Source organism: Mobula birostris, chromosome 3, assembly GCF_030028105.1.
Source record: "Mobula birostris isolate sMobBir1 chromosome 3, sMobBir1.hap1, whole genome shotgun sequence".
NCBI classification, from domain to species: domain Eukaryota; kingdom Metazoa; phylum Chordata; class Chondrichthyes; order Myliobatiformes; family Myliobatidae; genus Mobula; species Mobula birostris.
In genome coordinates, this window is record NC_092372.1 from 8,353,913 (window position 1) to 8,377,494 (window position 23,582).

The 23,582-nt window shown below is 42.7% G+C and overlaps 1 protein-coding gene across 1 annotated transcript in view; it reads left to right on the top strand.

The window, feature by feature from the left end:
- The window catches only part of smad4b (SMAD family member 4b), a 112,366-nt gene extending 96,087 nt beyond the window's left edge, over window positions 1-16,279 (top strand). The window contains exons 11-12 of the mRNA XM_072252196.1: window positions 1,002-1,140; window positions 12,465-16,279. Of these exons, the coding sequence (XP_072108297.1) occupies window positions 1,002-1,140; window positions 12,465-12,676 (351 nt within the window). The 3' untranslated portion in view covers window positions 12,677-16,279. The remainder of the gene's footprint in view (window positions 1-1,001; window positions 1,141-12,464) is intronic.
- The last annotated feature ends 7,303 nt before the right edge of the window (window positions 16,280-23,582 follow it).

Here is a 23,582-nt window from a genome sequence, read left to right on the forward strand (position 1 = left end):
TGTTGCCACATGCAGCTGTGGAAGCCAGGTCGTTGGGTGTAGTTAAGGCAGGGATTGATAGGTCAGGGAGAAGGCAGGAAAATGGGGTTGAGGAGGAGAAAAAAAAGTATCAGCCATGATTGAATGGTGGAGCAGACTTGATGGGCCAAATGGCCTAATTCTGCTCCTATGTCTTTTGGTCTTATGGACTCACATTCAAGGACTATTCATCTCTTGTTCTTGATTTATTGCTTGTCTCTCTGTCCTTGTTAATTCCTAAGATCCTGAGGGCTGTGCTGTCTGGAGATTAGCCTCCTGGCTTTTAGATCCGGGTAGGTCTGGAAGCCCCTCAGAATATGTAGATTTTGGATGAGCATCTACAGTCACCTTGAAGACCCACCAACAGACAACCCTTTAGGCAAACAACATACTCGACTCATGTGATTGCACTACTACTACAACTATTATTACTGTACCAACAACAACTACAATTACAAAATGACAAAGAATCATACTGTGGGTTGAGTGGACAGCCAGAGACATTGTCCCAGGGTAGAAATGGCTAATCAAAGGAGTCACAAGTTTTAATGTGTTTGGGCGAAAGTCTAGGGGGATGTGAGGTAGGTTTTTTTACACAGACTGGTTGGTGTGTGGAATGCCCTGCCGGGGTTGCGGTAAAAATCTCTTAGACAGGCACATGGATGAAAGAAAAATGGAGAGCCATATAGGAGGGAAGAGTTTGGTGAGCTTAGAGCAGGTTAAAAAGACAGTGCAACATCATGGACTGAAGGCCCTGTACTGTGTGATGTCGCGTTCTATGTTCTATATACCAGATGCAAAATACGAACACGACCTTGGAGTTTGTCTTCATGTGTTGATAATTTATGTGGGTTTTGAATGTTGGATGTGCATGGGAACAGTTTCCTCATAAAGGCCAAAAGGATCTTTTCTAAATATATTTTGAAGTCTTGTCCAATCCTGATGTATAGTCATTTTAAAATCCATGTTTTTTTGTGTTTCAGGTGTTTGATTTGCGTCAGTGTCACCGCCAAATGCAACAGCAGGCTGCCACGGCTCAGGCTGCGGCTGCTGCCCAGGCCGCAGCTGTTGCTGGAAATATTCCTGGACCAGGTTCAGTGGGAGGGATTGCCCCAGCCATCAGTAAGTAACGATGCCAGCCAGCACCTTTGTTCTTCACAAAATTCACAGCGTGGTACATACAGAGCCATTGATTTAGTCATAGGGTCATAGTGTTCTGCAGCAGAGAAACAGGCCTAGTCCCATCTACCTGACCCAGACCATAGCCCTCCACACCTCTCCCATCAAAAGTACATTTATTATCAAAGTATGTATGCAGTATACAACTCGAGATTTGTCTTCCTGTGGACAGCCACGAAACAAAGAAACAGCATGGAACCCCTTCAATGACAACATCAAACACCCAGTGTTCAAAAAAAGAACAAATTGCGCAAATGGCAAGAAGTGAGCGAATAACACACTGAGTATTACACGCCAAACCACAGAGTCATTAAAACAGTCTAAGAATGTTCACTTTAGTTCAGTTCAGTTCAAAGTACCGCTGTGTCATTCATTGAATGCAGGCTGCAGAGCCAGTGCATCATGATCAAAGTTGTGCAAAATAGCAATTAAAAAATGGAGTATCCATGTACATACTTATCCAAACTTCTCTTAAATGTTGCAGTTGAATCTGCATCCACCACTTCTGCTGGCAGCTCATTCTACATTCTTACCATGCTCTGAGTGAAGTGGTTCTCAGATTTCCCTTCAGTATTCACCTTTTATCCTTCACCTATGTTCTTTAGTTTGACCCAACCTCAGTGGAAAAAGCCTGCATGCATTCAACCTATCTATACCCTTCATAATTTTGTATACCCCTATCAAATCTTTCCTCAATCTCCTACGCTGCAGGGAATAAAGTCCGAACCTGTTAAACCTTTCCTAAGTGTAAATTTTCTCTGTACTTGTTCAATCTTATTCATATCTTTCTTGTAGATAGGTGACCAGAACTACATACAGTAGTCCAAATTAGGCCTCTCTAATGTCTTATCCAAAACATCCCAACTCCTGTACTTAGTACATTGATTTTTAAAAGCCGGTGTGCTAAAAGCTTTCTTGACAACCCTATCTACCTGTGACGCCACTTTCAAGGAAAAATTAATCTGTATTCCTTGATCCCTCTGGTCCTTCTCACTCCTCAGTGCCCTACCACTCACTGTATAAGACCTATCCTGATCGGTCCTCTGAGTGCAACACCTCACACGTCTCCAATAAATACTGTTTTTCAGCCCGTTTTCCCTACTGGTTCAAATCACCCTTGAAGATGTGATAGTCTTTCTTCTGTCCATTTTGCCTCCAGTCTTGCTGTCATCTGGAAATTTGCTGATCTAATTTTCTACATTATTATCTAAATTATTAATTTAGCTATCAAATGAAAACAGACGCACTGATTCATGTGGTACAAAACTAGTCATAGGTCTCCAATCAAAGAGGCAACCATTTAGTTCCACTGTTTGGCTTCTCCGGTTAAACTAACGTTGAATCCAGCTGACCACTTCATCTTGGAAAAAAATGATTTTTTTTGATGAAGTAACAAAACAAATTGATAAAGATAGAGTGGTGGATGTGGTGTATATGGATTTTAGTAAGCTGTTGGACAAGGTTCCCCATAGAAAGTCATCAGGCATGGGATCCCGGGAAATTTGGCTGTGTGGATTCTGTTAGCTTGCCGATAGAGGGCAGGTGATGGTAGTAGATGGAAAATATTCTGTCTGGAAGTCAGTGACTAAGTGTTCTGCAGGGATCTGATATTTGTGTCTTTTTATAACTGACTTGGGTGAGGAAGTGGAAGGGTGGGTTGGTAAGTTTGCAGATGAAACAAAGATTGGTGGTTTTGTGGACAGTGTCAAAGATTGTTGTAGGTTACAATGGAACAGGATGCATAACCTGTCTGAGAAGTGGCAGTTAGAGCTCATTACAGAAAAGTGTGAGGTGATTCACAGGTGAAATTTGAAGGCAGTGTACGGGGTTAATAGCAGGATTCTTACCACTATGGTGGAACAGAAGGATCTTGGGGTCCTCGTCCATAGATCCCTCAAAGTTTCCTTGCAAGTTGATAGGGTGAATAAACTCTTCCCGGGCTTCCGTCCGGGTGTAGATATAGATTTAACCAAGGTTTTGATGCCAAACTTCAACAAGAACGATGCCTAGGCATATGTAGTCCGGTGGCATATGTACCCCAGTTGCTTGTCCCTCCTGATTAGCTAGTCCTCATCCAATCAGGTTTCCCCTGTCCCACCTTGCACACAATTGAATTGCATTTCTTACTTGGAGTGAGACCTTTGGTTTTGAAATTGAAAGTGTACGTCCGACCTATTTCGACATGTGACATGTTACATGGGATTTGTTTTAGATATTTGTCATCCTAACAGTAAGTTAAGTACCAGAGGGGATAACTTCAGCCATCCAGCTCTGTCCAGAATATTGAAGGATGTTCAATAAACTGTGTAAGAGTAAATCATTTGTAGGGATAGATTTGGGGGCAAAGGGTGGTCAGATTAGGATTTAGAGACAGGGATGTGGAGAAGTAAGGTGGTAGGATTAGAGTTTCAGGACAGGTTCTGGGGGGAGTTAGAGGACAGGCTCCACATTTGAAGACCAGGTGGACAGGTGATGAAGAACATCAGTGGATGTCTGGCTATTCCAGGTCTGTGGGACCCCGGATCAGATGTGCATGCGAGCAGGAGGCATGGGAAGCCAGTTGATCAGCAAGCCCAGAGTTCGAGCCTGGATTACGTCACTGTCTTGTCTAGGTGTTGATGCTGATTTCTGAAGCCCATAGGTTGATCAAAAGTCTGGAACTCAAAGTCGGATGGCTGGAGGCCTGTCTTTGATTTGGAGGGCTGCTGTGTGTGCGAGTGGGTAGGAGGGGTGAATAGGGTTTGTTTTGCAGCTTGTTGTGTTTTATTGTCTTCTGTGTTGTTCTGCCGACCATTGTGGGAATGCTGTGTTGGCACCAGGATGTGTGGTATCACTAGGGAGCATGGTGACGTAGTGGTTAGCATGACACTTCAGAATTTGTAGTAAAAATCCCTTGTCATCTGTAAGGATTTCAAGTTCAATTGTCACTGAATACCCATGTATACAGCCAAATGAAAGGGAGTTACTCCAGGGCAAAGTTGTAAAACACATTACCAGCGGTCATACACAGCACAAGACACTTATAGCACATATAAGATAGCAGTAAAGTAAACTTACAGTCTCAGAAAAAATATAGTCCAAGTCCTTGAGTCCATAAATGTTGCAGCAGTCTGCAGTCAAAGACATGCCTTCTGCCAAGCTATCACTGGAGGGCAGCACCAACCAAGCTTGGACACCACACCACACTGCCCCCAGTACTCCAGTGGAGTGCACAGACTCCAACGTCTGTCTCCTGGGCAGCTGTATATAGGTGACACCACAGCTTGAGGCCCAGTCCTCGCCATGACCAAGGCCACACAGCTGTCCTGCCGTCCGCTGATAAATCAGTGAGTCGGACTTTCAGCATTCCATATTAAAAATGTTCACAAGAAACATAATCTCTATGTCCTCCCTGTAAACAAGTGGGTTTCCTGCCACAGTCCAAAGGCGTACTGGTTAGTTGGTTTATTGTGATTGTAAGTTGTCCTGTGATTAACCTGGGGGTAAATTACTGAGTTGCTGGGTGGCATGGTTTGAAGGGCTGGAGGTGCTTGCTCTGTGCTGTATCTCTTAATAAAAGAAAGAAATAAACTTGTGGGCTTTCCTCAACACATCCTTTGGTTGTTAACACAAATGACACATCACAATATGTTTTGATGTACTGTACCACGTGAAAAATGAATCTGTGGTAACCAAGTAAACTGGAACTAAAATCATCTCATTATTATTTCTGCAGAAGTAGGAATGCTACTAAAATGGTATTCATTTCCAGTATTCAAAGACATTTGAAGATTTGAGCTATAGGCATTCAGATGATAGAACATTAGCAAAATCAATATACATAATATAGGTTGAGTACCCCTTATCCGAAAATCCAGAAGTTTTTTGAGTGCTGACATGACGTAACAATGGAAAATTCCACATGGTGCTGGGAAGGTTCCTAGGCAATGCACAGGTCTCTGTGGATCACAGACAGTTCTGAAAAATGACCTCATGTATGTAATGAACAGAAGTACATACAGTAGAAACACTGCATAAAGCAAAAAAAATGAAGATCTCAAATATGTATTGGAAGAGTGGATTCATCTGTGTTGTGAACATATGCCGCTTTACAGTATGCTGATCACGAAACAAAGATCTATTGTGATGAAGTGAAAATTGAAGGTAATTAGGAATATTCAGCAGACTGGTTGCAGAAGTCTAAGAAAAGGCATGGCAATAAGTTTTTCAAGACTTTAAAAATTTTAAAGATAAAGTGTTTGATAATCGTAGAGCAGCTGAGAAATTCATTGATGAGTTTGCCAAGATCATTGCTGATGAAAATCTAACACAGAACAAGTTAACAATGCTGTCTGTTTTTATACCTTACATAAAACCTTAAAAAAGTAAAATATAAATAGTGTACTGTAACAATCAAAACATTGCTATTGTTTGTTATTCAACTGCTGATTCAGATATTCTCCCTATGATGCTTTGCTGCTTTTGTTACCCTGCATATATTATATTCCAAATTTTTTTTAAAAATCCACGGTTGGAAAGTTCCAGTCCCAAACATTTCAAACAAGGGGTACTCAAGTTGTATTAGTTTATTGGTGTAGACATGGAATGGAAAGTTGTGCCAGACAGCCTTCACGACAATCCTTTTGGAATTTGGCTAATCTGGCCGAGATTTGGAACCCTTCAGTGTTTATTTCTAACAGTCATAGACCATAAGACATAGGAGCAGAATCCATTGAGCCTGCATTACGGCTGATATTTAATCCCTCTCAACCCAGTTCTCCTGCCTTCTCCCCGTGGCCTTTGGCGCCCTGACTAATCAAGAACCTGTCAAGCTCCACTTTAAATATACCTGGAGATTTGGCCTCCAAAGCCATCTGTGTCAATAAATTCCACAGATTCATTACCTCTGACTTAAAGAAATTCTTTTTCATCTCTGTTCTAAATGGATGTCCTGCTATTCTGAGGCTATGCCCCTCTGGTCCTAGACTCATTCACTGTAGGAAATATCCACTCCACACCCACTCTATCTAGGCCTTTCAGTTTTTGATAGGTTTCATTGAGATCCCCCATAATTCTCTACATTCCAGCAAGCATAGGTCCAGAGACATCAAACATTCCTCATATGTTAACCCTTTCATTTTTGTGAATATCCTCTGGACCTTCTCCAATCCCAGCACTCTTTCTTTCAGTTACACCCAGTTAATTACGACTCAAATGTTTATTATCATTCTTCAGTAAACAGGTGTAAAGGAGAACAAAATGATTGTTACCCTGAATCTGATGCTCCATAGAAAAAATTCATTGAGCATAAAAAACACAATTAAGAAAACATGATAAATATAAATACACAAGAGTAGCTTATATACACTCAGTGGCCATTGGGTGTATATAAACAAGTAATTGTCTGCTGATGTAGTCCTTCCACTTCAAGGTTCGACGTGTATGTTCAGAGATGCTCTGCTGCACACCACTGTTGTAACATGTGGTTATTTGAGTTACTGTCACCTTCCTCTCAGCTTGAACTGGTCTGGCTATTCTCCCCTCTGATCTCTATCATTAACAAGGCATTTTTGCCTGCAGAACTGCTGCTGACTGGATGTTTTTTTCTGCTTTTCGCATTATTCACTGTAAACTCTAGAGACTGTTGTGCACGAAAATCTCAGGAGACCAGTAGTTCTGTAAGAGCAGCTTGTTTGGGTTACTGTTGAAGATAAGGGATGATGTGGAGTGTGTGCCATCCAATTAGCGGGAGGTTTTCTTGGTGTGGGACAATAAGGTTGGTCTTGGACTTTTGGTGGGTGGGAAATGAAGAGACAAGACGCTGGGGAGAACCGGTCGTAGCGTACGATCCGGTGGGAGACCCGTTTGTTCGAGATGGACTGTGAGCGATGTTTGGAAGGTGGTGTGGGCATTCACGTTGACGAGGGCCCAGCTCGTGAGTGACAGAGAAGTTCAAGATGACTTCCAACTTGTCCACATTTGAGTGGGCCCTCAAATTAGAACGGGCCCTTTTCTTTTTGTTATTCTTTATGTAACTCTCGGTTCGGCTCGCGGATTAAACTAGGGGAAGACAGCCCTCGGCCCGGCCAAACTTAAGAAATCTTGTATGGGTGAATGCTGCGCAATTTGTCCCATTACAAATCAGTACCACTAAATAACAAACAGTACACAATAGGTGATTAAATGATTGAGCTTCATAATTCTTAATCCGACTCTACGGTTAGTAAAAAAACTAAAAAAAAAGAAAAGGGCCCATTCTCATGAAACAGTCTAATGCACAACGTTGGAGCTCACGGTTCAGTCCACTGGTTTCCCGTCGATCTCCTCTGAACATAGCCGACCCTCGGACCCTCGCTCGATGTCCATTCCGTCTGGCGGTCTACCAACTCTCTCCATTCTCATCTTCTCTCATCCCTCCTCAGCAAAAGACCGCGGAATTGTTGCTCCTAGACCCACAAGAAAGAATAACATCCCTCTCATTGGATAGCCCCACATTCCAAAGCCTTGTTATAGGAACGTAAGAACATAAGAAATAGGAGCAGGAGTAGGCCATCTGGCCCATCGTGCCTGCCCTGCCATTCAATAAGATCATGGCTGATCTGTCCGTAAGCTCAGCTTCGTCTACCTGCCTTTTTCCCATAACCCTTAATTCCCCTACTATGTAAAAATCTATCTAACTGTATCTTAAATATACCTAGCGAAGAAGCCTCAACTGCTTCCCTGGGCAGAGAATTCCACAGATTCACCACTCTCTGGGAAAAACAGTTTCTCCTCATCTCCGTCCTAAATCTTCTTCCCGAATCCTGAGGCAATGTCCCCTAGTTCTAGTCTCACCTACCAATGGAAACAAATTTCCTACTTCTGTCTTATCTATCCCTTTCAAAATTTTGTATGTTTCTATAAGATCCCCTCTCATTCTTCTGAACTCCAGAAAGTATAGTCCCAGGAGACGCAATCTCTCCTCATAGGTTAACCTGTTCATCTCTGGAATCAACCTGGTGAACCTCCTCTGCACTGCCTCCAAAGCCAGTATATCCAGTATAGCCAGAAGACGCTGGTGGGAGTTGTGTACAGGCCACCTAACAGTAGTAGTGAGGTCGGAGATGGTATTAAACAGGAAATTAGAAATGTGTGCAATAAAGGAACAGCAGTTATAATGGGTGACTTCAATCTACATGTAGATTGGGTGAACCAAATTGGTAAAGGTGCTGAGGAAGAGGATTTCTTGGAATGTATGCGGGATGGTTTTTTGAACCAACATGTCGAGGAACCGAGCAGGCTATTCTAGACTGGGTTTTGAGTAATGAGGAAGGGTTAATTAGCAATCTTGTCGTGAGAGGCCCCTTGGGTAAGAGTGACCATAATATGGTGGAATTCTTCATTAAGATGGAGAGTGACATAGTTAATTCAGAAACAAAGGTTCTGAACTTAAAGAGGGGTAACTTTGAAGGTATGAGACGTGAATTAGCTAAGATAGACTGGCAAATGACACTTAAAGGATTGACGGTGGATATGCAATGGCAAGCATTTAAAGGTTGCATGGATGAACTGCAACAAATGTTCATCTCTGTTTGGCAAAAGAATAAATCAAGGAAGGTAGTGCACCCATGGCTGACAAGAGAAATTAGGGATAGTATCAATTCCAAAGAAGCAGCATACAAATTAGCCAGAGAAAGTGGCTCACCTGAGGACTGGGAGAAATTCAGAGTTCAGCAGAGGAGGACAAAGGGCTTAATTAGGAAGGGGAAAAAAGATTATGAGAGAAAACTGGCAGGCAACATAAAAACGGACTGTAAAAGCTTTTATAGATATGTAAAAAGGAAAAGACTGGTAAAGACAAATGTAGGTCCCCTGCAGGCAGAAACAGGTGAGTTGATTATGGGGAGCAAGGACATGGCAGACCAATTGAATAATTACTTTGGTTCTGTCTTCACTAAGGAGGACATACATAATCTTCCAGAAATAGTAGGGGACAGAGGGTCCAGTGAGATGGAGGAACTGAGCGAAATACATGTTAGTAGGGAAGTGGTGTTAGGTAAATTGAAGGGATTGAAGGCAGATAAATCCCCAGGGCCAGATGGTCTGCATCCCAGGGTGCTTAAGGAAGTAGCCCAAGAAATAGTGGATGCATTAGTGATAATTTTTCAAAACTCATTAGATTCTGGACTAGTTCCTGAGGATTGGAGGGTGGCTAATGTAACTCCACTTTTTAAAAAAGGAGGGAGAGAGAAACCGGGGAATTATAGACCGGTTAGCCTAACGTCGGTGGTGGGGAAACTGCTGGAGTCAGTTATCAAGGATGTGATAACAGCACATTTGGAAAGTGGTGAAATCATCGGACAAAGTCAGCATGGATTTGTGAAAGGAAAATCATGTCTGACGAATCTCAGAATTTTTTGAGGATGTAACTAGTAGAGTGGATAGGGGAGAACCAGTGGATGTGGTATATTTGGATTTTCAAAAGGCTTTTGACAAGGTCCCACACAGGAGATTAGTGTGCAAACTTAAAGCACACGGTATTGGGGGTAAGGTATTGGTGTGGGTGGAGAGTTGGTTAGCAGACAGGAAGCAAAGAGTGGGAATAAACGGGACCTTTTCAGAATGGCAGGCGGTGACTAGTGGGGTACCGCAAGGCTCAGTGCTGGGACCCCAGTTGTTTACAATATATATTAATGACTTGGATGAGGGAATTAAATGCAGCATCTCCAAGTTTGCGGATGACACGAAGCTGGGTGGCAGTGTTAGCTGTGAGGAGGATGCTAAGAGGATGCAGGGTGACTTGGATAGGTTGGGTGAGTGGGCAAATTCATGGCAGATGCAATTTAATGTGGATCAATGTGAAGTTATCCACTTTGGTGGCAAAAATAGGAAAACAGATTATTATCTGAATGGTGGCGGATTAGGAAAAGGGGAGGTGCAACGTGACCTGGGTGTCATTGTACACCAGTCATTGAAAGTGGGCATGCAGGTACAGCAGGCGGTGAAAAAGGCGAATGGTATGCTGGCATTTATAGCGAGAGGATTTGAGTACAGGAGCAGGGAGGTACTACTGCAGTTGTACAAGGCCTTGGTGAGACCGCACCTGGAGTAGTGTGTGCAGTTTTGGTCCCCTAATCTGAGGAAAGACATCCTTGCCATAGAGGGAGTACAGAGAAGGTTCACCAGATTGATTCCTGGGATGGCAGGACTTTCATATGAAGAAAGAATGGATGAACTGGGCTTGTACTCGTTGGAATTTAGAAGATTGAGGGGGGATCTGATTGAAACGTATAAGATCCTAAAGGGATTGGACAGGCTAGATGCAGGAAGATTGTTCCCGATGTTGGGGAAGTCCAGAACGAGGGGTCACAGTTTGAGGATAGAGGGGAAGCCTTTTAGGACTGAGATTAGGAAAAACTTCTTCACACAGAGAGTGGTGAATCTGTGGAATTCTCTGCCACAGGAAACAGTTGAGGCCAGTTCATTGGCTATATTTAAGAGGGAGTTAGATATGGCCCTTGTGGCTACGGGGGTCAGGGGGTATGGAGGGAAGGCTGGGGCGGTGTTCTGAGTTGGATGATCAGCCATGATCATAATAAATGGCGGTGCAGGCTCGAAGGGCCGAATGGCCTACTCCTGCACCTATTTTCTATGTTTCTTTGTTTCTATCCTTCCTCAAGTATGGAGACCAGAATTGCACACAGTACTCCAGGTGCGGCCTCAGCAGTACCCTGTATAGTTGCAGCATGACCTCCCTGCTCTTGAATTAATCCCTCTAGCAATAAAGGCCAACATTCCGTTTGCCTTCTTAATAACCTGTTATACCTGCAAGCCAACTGTTTGCGATTCATGCACAAGCACTCCCAAGTCCCTCTGCACAACAGCATGCTGCAATCTTTCACCATTTAAATAATAATCTGCTCTTCTATTATTCCTTCCAAAGTGGATGATCTCACATTTACCAATGTTGTATTCCATCTGCCAGACCTTGGCCCACTCACTTAACCTATCTATATCCCTCTGCAGACTCTCCACATCCTTTGTACAATTTGCTTTTCCACTCAGTTTAGTGTCATAAGCAAATAACAAAGACGCCATTTTAATTAGCCTCCGCGGTAACATAAAAGTTGAAACCCCCTTACACTACGCTACACTCAGTCCCCATCCAAATCATCAATGTAAATAGTGAACAGCTGCGGGCCCAGCACTGACCCCTGCGGCACCCCACTCACCACTGACTGCCAACCAGAGAAACACCCATTTATACCAACTCTCTGCCTTCTATTGGTTAACCAATCCACTATCCATGCCAGTACACTTCCTCTGACTCCATGCATCCGTATCTTATTTATAAGTCTTTTGTGCAGCACCTTATCGAATGCCTTCTGGAAATTCAAGTATGTGACATCCACCTGTTTTCCTCTATCCACTGCACTCATTATGTCCTCAAAGAACTCCTGTTAGTTTGTCAAACAGGTCCTGCCCTTTCTGAATCCCTGCTGCATCTGTCTAATGGAACCACTCCTTTCTGAATGTTTCACTATTTCTTCCTTAATGACAGCTTCAAGCATTTTCTCGACTACAGATGTCAAGCTAACTGGCCTGTAGTTGTCCATCTTTTGCCTACATCCTTTTTTAAAAAGTGGCGTGACATTTGCTGTCTTCCAATCTGCTGGGACCTTCCCAGAGTCTAGAGAGTTTTGGTAAATGATTACCAATGAGTCTACAATAGCCTCCGCCAATTCCCTCAGCATCCTGGGATACATCCCCTCAGTCATAACCCAGACGTTGCTGCTACAGAGAAACCATTACATTAGCAGCGAAACCTTGCAGCACGTTAATTTGCTAACCCTTTGGTTAAGTTAAGATTCATAAATATAATTCCTTTAATTGTATAACTGTCTGTTATTTTGTGGCACCAGTTTGTAACAGGGTAGCAAGTTACGCAGCATCCCCACAAATTGGGGTGTGGGTTGAGAGAGTGTCTCAATCTCATGAGTTTGGCAGTGCTGGAGGTTGCCCTCCCTAGACTTATGCAGCCAAGGACACCAGAGGGCTTCTTTGGGTTTGAACAACAACTGAACCGCTTGACCATGTCTGCATACTTTTATGTATTGAGTTACTGCCACATGATTGACTGATTAGATATTTGCATTAACGAGCTGGTGTACCTCATTAAATGGCCACTGAGTGTACATAGACTGATTGTACATAAGATGACTGATGGGAAATTATAAAATACTAGTAGTTAAAAACAAATTGTAGTTTTACACAAGCTTTTGCAGTAATCTAATTGTTGTTATCTCCAGGTTTGTCAGCTGCAGCTGGAATTGGAGTGGACGATCTGCGACGTCTATGCATTCTCAGGATGAGCTTTGTTAAAGGCTGGGGACCTGATTACCCAAGACAAAGCATTAAAGAAACCCCTTGCTGGATTGAAATCCACCTGCACCGTGCCCTCCAGTTACTGGATGAAGTGCTTCACACCATGCCAATCGCAGAACCACAGCCCTTGGACTGAGTTCCTCTGTGCAGTTACCGTCTTGCTTGGGTGGGGTGAGGGAGAAGACTAGAGTTCTGCCTTGCTTAAAAACTGATCTATTTTACCATTGTTCACAATATGCTTTCAGAACAAAAAAAAAGGTATGCAAAAAGAAAACCAAACTATTGTTCATTTCTCTCAAGACAAGAAACCCAGTATTCCATCTTATGCCTTTGTTTTATAGCTAACCAGTTATATATAACTGGTGTTCCTGAAACTCCACCAGTTTGTTTCTCAGCCTGTGTTATTTGTAACAGACTGCATTTTAGTTCCCAGGAACAGTTAGTTAATTAAGCCCATCACCCCTAGTGGGACATAGACCACCAACAGCAACTTGCCAGGGTTCTCTGTCCAGGGCCAGTACTTCAAGTTGTCTCCAGGTGTAGCCCATCTTCAAAGAGCCTTCCTGTCCCAGGGATGAGGTCTTTGGAGTTTATGCTGGTGTTTCTGTAGCGCTGGGCTTTTTACAGGATGGGTTTGCTAGCCCCATGCCCAATCCTCCTCCTTTCACAGCTGGGCTTGGGACCATTCATGGCGGAGTTTCCCAGGAATAATGCCTTCCCTTTATATTCTGTGAAGAAAGCTTAACTTGGTTTAGAAACAGGCCGTTAGCTTATTTTAAGTTAAGATACTTTTCTTGAATCCAAATTGAATATCTGGAGTGGTGGTGAAGAGATGGAGGGGTGTGTGGGGAAGAGGGAGATGGTGATTGAGAAGTTGGTGGGACAAATGAAGTGCAGGAGTGAACATTAATTAGTTGTTTTTGCTGCCTGTGTCAAGGGAGGCAGTAAAGGAGAGGATTTATTTTAAGTTAAGGAAAAGACATGGTTTATGATTTATAATTTAGAAATTTCAAAAACTGATTTTAGAAAATTGGTAGATGGATGGCAGCCTTCTATCGCATTGTAGTTCATGCATTAGTTCAAGGAAGCCAATCTCTTGCTACCCTTTACACATCCAGGCTTTCTTTATTTGAAAGAACACCTGTATTGGCACTTTATTCAAATTTCTGTGTATGTACTACACCCTTGAGAGATCTCCTCTCCAGAGAAATGTTTGTCTTGTACAGTCTGTTCTTTACCATTAATATAAGTTAGCTTCATTATTTTTTTCAGTTTGAATTTTCTTTACGATTTTTTTTCCATTTGGCCTGTTTTACTAACTTGCTTTGGCCAAAGTCTTCAGAATGTTCAGTTTCTTATCAGGAAAGAGGTTCCAAAAGGGGGTTAAAAATGATAAGGAGCCCAGTTCTTGTTAGTAACACTAAAGAATAGTGGAACTTTTCCCAGTAGCAGCCGACATTGAAACAGCTCTTTTCTTATCTTTATCAGCTAACCCATCCTATTTTAACCAGCTACAGGGACAGGCTGGAAACGATAAACATCGTCAGTGATGTTCCCTGTGAGATGGGCTTTTGTTGATGGTGAATATTCCTACAATTTGCAGCCGTACCAAATTTTATTTTTAATAGCTCATACTTGTAGATCTTTTGAACTTCAATTTTTAAAAAAGAATTCACTAGTGTTGATCCTCAATGTAATCTGCCCTAAAACAGATCTTGGAAAATGACACCATCCGAAATTGCTTCTACCATTATCACCAGGTGTTTTATCGAGTGCAAATATTCTCGTCAGAGGCAGCCTAAATTTGAACGGTCAGAATCTGAATTATGTTATTGGATGTTTTCCAGTTTGGGTGGACATGACGTGTAAGTTCTGAGTATCATCCCTCTCTGAGGAAAAAATACCCAAAAGGGAGTGTGTCAATGACTACTTCACATCATTGAAATTTAAATTATTTCATTTCTTGCTCCGAATCAAAATTGGGTTTATCACTGGGATACAATGAAATTTGTTGTTTTGTGGTACAGGTATGTCTGCTGATTAGTTTCTGTGAAAGACAAACTACCACCATTTCAAGTGAATCCAAGTCTAAAATGGAGTGTATCTCTTATGAAATATTTGTCATTTTAACGGGAATTAAAAGTGAAGATAGGAAACTATAAACTTACATGATTTTTTATCAACATCACATTGTCTTTGAATTACTTGTCAATAATGTTGAAGACATGACCATCTAGAAATGCAATAAGTGGAGTACAATAACTCAAAATACAAGATTTTTTTTTGCACACCCTCTTTAAAATGTTGAATCTGGAATTATCTACTTTCTGGTTACTGGCTATTATTTAAATTGCAAGTGATTTGCTACTGTAAAGTTTTTATAAACTTTACTAAAGGGCAAAAGGGGAAATTGCTGGCAAACTTTTTTTCTCCTCCCGTTTTGATGTGTATGTGTGCACATTTTGCAAATTCTTTACACAATGCTTAGGCACCATTTGTATCTAGAGACTACTAGAAAACCAAGTATTATTAGGTTACTTAAAGCAAAACATGGTAAAAGTCTGAAATATCTATCTAGAAATAGTAAAGAGAGTCCTTTTTCTTACATTAGAGTTGCATTGGATTATGGTATTTATTAAAACTAATGTGCAAGAGATCAGGCATTGACATTACATAGGTGAGGATGAAATAATGGTGATGAATTCCAATGAGGTGAATGAGTGCCTGTCTCACACGTCTATTTTAATTATTTGAATGGGGGGAGATGTGAAACCTTGAACACAGATGTATTTAGGATACTATTTTCTTTCCACAAGTATATTTAAATCTAGGAATACATGTCACTTTCAAAATTACAAACTTTAAAAGGTGAGTTTAAGAAAAACTTATTCTTCATATCAAGACCAAGTCAATTTCTATGAGGCCATACAGCATTGTGGGCTCTTCTCATCATCTCTTCTGATAAATAGGGCACCACAGTACCATAGTGGTTAGCGTGAGGCTATTACAGCTTGGGGCATGGAGTTCGGACTTCAATTCTGGTGTTCTCCATAAAGTACATTCTTCCTGTGTGCATGTGGGTTTCCTCTAGGTGCTCTGGTTTCTTCCCACAGTCCAAAGACATTCTGGTTAGTAGGTTAAATGGTCATTGTAAATTGTCCTGTGATTAGACTAGGGTTAATCAGTGGTTTGCTGCGCAGTGTGGCTCCAAGGACTGGAAGAACCTATTCCATGCTGTATGTCTAAATAAATAAAATGTATAAATTTTGTTGTAATAGACTAACAAAGGCTATTATGACATGACTGAGCTCAATTAAGGAAAAAAAAATCCTGAAAAATAATTCTGCATCAAAATGGCAAAACGTTAATTGATGAAATGGTATCCATATTACTTTGACACCAAATCCATTATTAGTGAGAGTCAGGCATTCGGAAGTGTTCTTTGGAGTAACTATTTGGTGATGGGATGGCATTGACTGCACAAGGCAGCACTGAAAGCCTGTCTAAGGTAGAACAATTTTAACAAAAAATGTCATTAAACGTTTCAGTTGAGCAAGTAATGTATGCATTTTATCTTTTCAGCAACTAGTATAAATAAAATGTTTGCGAAGTATAATATTTTTCATTTTTACAGCCTCTTTCTTAAAATTATCTATAAATTTAGATATTCTATTCAACCTGAAATATTGTATATCTCCAAATAATGTAGACTACTTTGATTATATTCTGTAGGTGTGTAGACTGCAATAAATAATTTGCAGTTTGATTATGTCTCTTGATATGCTTAATTTGTATTGGTTAACGGGTCAAGGGTAAGATGGCGGCGCGTTCGATCACAGTGGCTTCTACGGGGTCAGTGAAAGGTGCCTTTCAAATGGATTTTTTACGATCGCAAGACCCTGCTGGACGTTAAGTATCGCAGTCTACCCCATCAGCAAGTTGCTCATTGGCGGAGAATCCGAAGGATCTGGGCAGTGTGGACCGTGTTGCTGTCTGCATCAGAGAGGCGTCAGTAAGTGAAGGAGCTGTGCTGTCTAACTGCGAGTGAACATCTTGGTCACTTTTATTGTGATCGCAAGAGCCTGTTGGACATTATTATGTGTAATGCTTCAAATACAATTTGCTGATATATTGACGGACAGTGGGGAAGCTGCGTGGCCTCGGCCATAGCAAGTTCTAGGCCTCAAGCCGTGGTGTCACCTGTTTACAGCTGCCCGCCCCCTAGTGTTTGCTCAGCAGAGGAGAAGCTGTATTGTATTTGCAAACTTTGCCACATTCATGGAATCGGGGTCTTTTTGTGTGACTGTATCTTACTGCTTTGCTTTGTGCTGTGTGTGACTGTTGGTACTGGTGTGTTACACCTTGGCCTCGGAGTAACAGTATTTAGTTTGGCTGTGTTCGTGTATGGTTGAATGACAGTTAAACTTGAACCTGAACTGAAGGGTTTATCTGGTCTCTTAATACCATCCAGTTTGTTCAGTAGCAACTTTAAGATGTAAAGAAAACTAAAAATTCATAATGTATTAATTCATATAATATTAATGGTAAGACTCTTGGCAGTATGGAGGATCAGAGGGATCTTGGGGTCCGAGTCCATAGGACGCTCAAAGCTGCTGCGCAGGTTGACTCTGTGGTTAAGATGGCATATGGTGTATTGGCCTTCATCAACTGTGGGATTGAGTTTAGGAACCGAGAGGTAATGTTACAGCTATATAGGACCCTGGTCAGACCCCGCTTGGAGTACTGTGCTCAGTTCTGGTCATCTCACTGCAGGAAGGATGTGGAAACCATAGAAAGGGTGCAGAGGAGATTTACAAGGATGTTGCCTGGATTGGGGAGTATGCCCTATGAGAATAGGTTGAGTGAACTCGGCCTTTTCTCATTGGAGTGACTGAGGATGAGAGGTGACCTGATAGAGGTGTATAAGATGATGAGAGGCATTGATCATGTGGATAGTCAGAGGCTTTTTCCCAGGGCTGAAATGGCTAGCACGAGAGGACACAGTTTTAAGGTGCTTGGAAGTAGATACAGAGGGGATGTCAGGGTTAAATTTTTTTTACAAAGTGGTGAGTGCGTGGAATGGGCTGCCAGCGATGGTGGTGGAGGCGGAAACGATAGGATCTTTTAAGAGACTCCTGGACAGGTACATGGAGCTCAGAAAAATAGAGGGCTATGGGTAACCCCGGGTAATTTCTAAGTAAGTACATATTCAGCACAGCCTTGTGGGCCGAAGGGCCTGTATTGTGCTGTAGGTTTTCTATGTTTCTATGTAGTGTCACTGATACAGGTTATAAATCTGAAATCTGACTCAGGATGGTTTCTGATCTGCTTTTGTAGTGGTCTAAATATAGGACCATAAGAAATAAGAACAGAAGTCGGCCATTTGGCCTGTCGAGCTTGCTCTGCTATTCAATAGGATTGTGGCTGACTCAGCTCCAGCTACCTGCCTTTTTCTGTAAACCTTTAAGTCCCCTGCTGTGCAAAAATCCATCTGAACTTGTCTAAGGGAGCCAGGGTAGTGCAGCAGTGTGCAGGACTGTATTACAGCTTGGGGCGTTCCGGAGTTCAGAGGTCAATTCTGGCACCATTATGTAAGGAGCCTCCATATGTCCACCCATTGAATGTGTGGGTTTCCTCCAGGTGCTCCAGTCCACAACCTAAAGATGTAAGAGGTAGATTAATTGGTCATTGTAAATTGTCCTGTGATTAGGTTAGGATTAATTGGGTTTGTCAGGGGTTGATGGGGCTCAAAAGGGCAGGAAGGCCCTATTCTGCACAGTATCGCTAAATAGATAAAATATATTTAATGAAGGAGCCTGGACAGAGAATTCCACAGATTCACTGCTCTCTGGGAGAAAATGTTTCCCCTCATCCCTGTTCTAAAGCAATGCCTCTGAATCTTGATACTATGTTCTCTAGTTCCAACCAATTTTGCCCTTTCATCAGCCTCTCCTTGCTAGGGTCTCACTACACATTGCCTTTGTTTGTAAACCAACTACCTCATTCTTTGCACCATCACTCTGGTTTCCAACCCCTGCCAAATTAGTTTAAACAGTCCCTAACAACTCCAGCAAACCTACCCACAAGGATATCGGATCCCCTTGGGTTCAGGTGTAACCCGTCCCTTTTGTACAGGTGGTACCGTCCCCGGAAGAGATTCCAATGAACCCCTGCCCCGTGCACCAGTTCCTTAGCCATGCATTCACTTGCCAAATAATACTATTCTTATCCTCACTGGCAGCAATCTAAACACTGGCAGACTCAAAAGAATGGCCTTTCCAATAGCACTTGCATTATTTTTATTCACTCTTTCTGTTGAATCCTTCTCATTGATTGCTCTTTTGATTGGTCACTGCCCAACTCAATCTGCAGTATTGTAGCAACGCACATCAAAGTTGCTGGTGAACACAGCAGGCCAGGCAGCATCTCTAGGAAGAGGTACAGTCGACGTTTCAGGCCGAAACCCTTCGTCAGGAGATGCTGCCTGGCCTGCTGCGTTCACCAGCAACTTTGATGTGTGTTGCTTGAATTTCCAGCATCTGCAGAATTCCTCGTGCTGGAGTATTGTATTCAGTTTTAGCTACCTACAAGAAAGATATAAATAAGATTGAAAGAGTACAGAGAAAATTTACAAGGATGTTGCCAGGACTGGGACCTCTGGTGTTTGTGATGTATATAAATTACCTGGATGAAAATGTAGGTGAGTGGGTTATAAATTTGCAGATGATACCAAAATTGGTGGAGTTATGGACAGTGTAGAGGACTGGAAAAGAATACAACGCAATATAGATCAGTTACAGATGGAGTTAAACCCAGATAAATGTGAGCAACACACATCAAAGTTGCTGGTGAACGCAGCAGGCCAGGCAGCATCTCTAGGAAGAGGTACAGTCGACTCGCACAGACTAGAGCAATGTGTGATTAAGTGCCTTGCTCAAGGACACAAACAGGCAGCCACAGCTGAGGCCTGAACTAGCAACCTTGAGGTAACTAGACGAACGCCTCAACCACTTGGCCACATGCCCAACACCAAATGGGAGAGACTGCACATACATCTGTTGCCTGGGTGCTTCATCAGTGCAGCTTTATGGGAGAGTGGCAAACAGAAAGCCACTGTTGAAAAAAAATTACATGAAATCTTGGCTGGAGTTGGCCAGAAGGCATGTAGGAGAATCTGAAGTCAGCTGGAAGAAAGTTCTATGGTCCGATGAAACCGAAATTGAGCTTCTTGGCCATCAGACTAAACGCTATGTTTGGCATAAGCCAAACACCGCACATAATCAAAAAAACACTATCCCTACTGTGAAGCATAGAAACATAAAAAACCTACAGCACAATACAGGCCCTTCGGCCCACAAAGTTGTACCGAACATGTCCCTACCTTAGAAATTACTAGGCTTACCTATAGCCCTCTATTTTACTAAGCTCCATGTACCTATCCAAAAGTCTCTTATGGTGGCTGCATCATGCTGTGGGGATGCTTCACTGCAGCAGCCCTGGGACGCTTCTGAAGGTAGAGGGTAAAATGAATGCAACAAAATACAGGGAAATATTGGCGAACCTGATGCAGTCTGCAAGATCTGCAATTTGGTAGAAAATTTGTTTTCCAGCAAGGCAATGACCCCAAACATAAAGCCAAAGCTACACAACAAAAAACAACAAAGTTAATGTCCTGGAGTGGTCATGTCAGAGTCCAGACCCCAATCCAATTGAAAATTTGTGGCTGGACTTGAAAAGGGCTGTTCACGCACTATCCCAGTGTAATCTGACAGAATCTGAGCAGTTTTGTAAAGAATGGGTAAAAGTTGCGGTGTCCAGATGTGCTGATCTGTCCACACAATCCCAAGGCTGTCATTGCTCTAAAGATGCACCTAAATACTGACCTGAAGGGGCTGAATTCTTATGCAATCAATTATTTTGTGTTTTATATTTGTAATTAATTTAGATCACTTTGGAGAGATCTGTTTTCACTTTGATATGAGAGTCTTTTTCTATTGATCAATATCAAAAAATCCAAATTAAATCCACTGTGATTCAATATTGTAAAATAATAAAACATGATAACTTCCAAGGGGGGGGGGTGAATACATTTTATAGGTGCTGTAGTTAGAGTGGATAGAGAGAATCTGTTTCCCTGGATTGAAATATCTAATATCAGAGGAGATGCAGTGAAGGTGAGAGGGGGCAGGTTCAAATGGGACTTGAGGAGTAAGTTTTTTTTACTCGAGTCCTGGATCTGGAAATCGCTGCCTGGTATGCTGGTAGAAGCAAATGCATTGAAGGTTTTTAAGAGATGTTTGGTTAGGCACATTGATTGTAAGGAAGATGGAGGGATATGAACATGGTGTAGGTTGGAGGAATTAGTGTTTCAGTGTTTTACATTTGCTTTTTAGCTGGTTCAGCACAACATTTTGGGCTGATTAGCTTGTTCCTGTGTTAATACCGTTCTATGTTCCTCAGTACCCAACTCAGTGCTGTGTCTGTCTCCTGAGTGAATATAGATACAAAGAATTAATTTAAGAACTCCCCCATCTACTTTGGCTCCATACATAGATTACCATTCTGATCTTCCAGAAGACCTACATTGTCCCTTGCAACACACATCAAAGTTGCTGGTGAACGCAGCAGGCCAGGCAGCATCTCTAGGAAGAGGTACAGTCGACGTTTCAGGCCGAGACCCTTCGTCAGGACTAACTGAAGGAAGAGTGAGTAAGGGATTTGAAAGTTGGAGGGGGAGGGGGAGATCCAAAATGATAGGAGAAGACAGGAGGGGGAGGGATGGAGCCAAGAGCTGGATAGGTGATAGGCAAAAGGGATACGAGAGGATCATGGGACAGGAGGTCCGGGAAGAAAGACGGGGGGGGGGGGACCCAGAGGATGGGCAAGGGGTATATTCACAGGGACAGAGGGAGAAAAAGGAGAGTGAGAGAAAGAATCTGTGTATAAAAATAAGTAACAGATGGGGTACGAGGGGGAGGTGGGGCATTAGCGGAAGTTAGAGAAGTCGATGTTCATGCCATCAGGTTGGAGGCTACTCAGACGGAATATAAGGAACCTGAGTGTGGCTTCATCTTTACAGTAGAGGAGGCCGTGGATAGACATGTCAGAATGGGAATGGGATGTGGAATTAAAATCTGTGGCCACTGGGAGATCCTGCTTTCTCTGGTGGTCAGAGCGTAGGTGTTCAGCAAAGCGGTCTCCCAGTCTGCGTTGGGTCTCACCAATATATAAAAGGCCACATCGGGAGCACTGGACGCAGTATATCACCCCAGCCGACCCACAGGTGAAGTGTTGCCTCACCTGAAAGGACTGTTTGGGGCCCTGAATGGTGGTAAGGGAGGAAGTGTAAGGACATGTGTAGCTCTTGTTCCGCTTACACGGATAAGTGCCAGGAGGGAGATCAGTGGGGAGGACGAATGGACAAGAGAGTTGCGTAGGGAGCGATCCCTGCGGAATGCGGGGGGGGGGAGGGAAATATGTGCTTAGTGGTGGGATCCCGTTGGAGGTGGCGAAAGTTACGGAAAATCTTCTCCTATCATTTTGGATCTCCCCTCCCCCTCCAACTTTCAAATCCCTTACTCACTCTTCCTTCAGTTAGTCCTGACGAAGGGTCTCGGCCTGAAACGTCGACTGCACCTCTTCCTAGAGATGCTGCCTGGCCTGCTGCATTCACCAGCAACTTTTATGTGTGTTGCTTGAATTTCCAGCATCTGCAGAATTCCTGTTGTTTGCGTTTTATTGTCCCTTGCAATCGTTTTGCTCTTAATCCCTTGGGATTCACCTTCACCTTGACTGCTAGAGCAACCACACCCCTTCTTTTAGCCCTCCTAATGTGTGAGTGATGGTAGGGAAGCTGGAGCACCTGTGGAAAGAGAAATGATAGTATTTCAGTTTGAAGAACTTTCATTGGAACTAAGAGAAAACAAACTAGTAGAGAGTAGAGAAAGGCGGGTAACCAAGGAAAGGGTAATGGAGCCATTAAATGGATGGCTTATCAACACACACACCACAAAATTGGTGATATTGTGGTCTGACCTGCTGTGCCCAGGGATTCGAATATACAACTGGAATGAAGTAAAGAGGAATGCCAATTAAAATGAAATAAAGTTCAAAGAAAAATATTATCTAGAATTGACAAATTCAATAGACATTCAGTGCCGACTCTATTAGTTACACCTACTTGTTAATGTGAATATCTAATCAGCCAATCATGTGACAGCAGCTGAATGCATAAAAGCATGCAGACATGGTCAAGAGGTTCGGTTGTTGTTCGGACCAAACATCAGAATGGGGAACACACACAAAATGCTGGAGGAAATCCGCAGGCCAGGCAGCATCTATGGAAAAGAGTGAACAGTCGATGTTTCCAGCCGAGACTCGTCATGAGACCTGATGAAGGGTCTGTGCCCGAAACATCAACTATTTATTATTTTCTGTGGATGCTGTCTGGCCTGCTGAGTTCTTCCAGCATTTTGTGTGTGTTGCCTGGATTTTCAGCATCTGCAGATTTTCTGTTTGTGATCAGAATGGGGAAGAAATGTGATCTAAGTGACTTTGACTGTGCAATGATTGTTGGTGCCAGAGGGAATGGTTTGAGCATCTCAGTAACTGCTGATGTCCTGTGATTTTCACACATGCAGTCTCTAATGTTTACACCAAATGGTGTGAGAAATATAAAACGTCCAGTGTGGCAGTTCTCTGGGTGAAAGCAGCTTGCTAATGAGAGAAGTCAGAGGAGAATGGCCAGGCTGCTCCAAGCCGACAGTAACTCAAAAACAGCGCATTACAACAGTGGTGTGCAGAGGGAGCATCTCAGAACACACATGTTGAACTATGAAGCGGCTGGGATACAACAGAAGTTCATAAATATATACACTGTGGCCACTTTATTAGGTACCCCCCCCCCCAACCCCATCAAACATTCCTCCAATCACCTTACAATTCTGTCCTTGGAAAATAGCCATCTCTGCCTTGGAAAAAGTCCCAGACTGGCAACCTGATCTATGCCTCTTATCATCTTGTACACTAGGGTGGAAATGCCT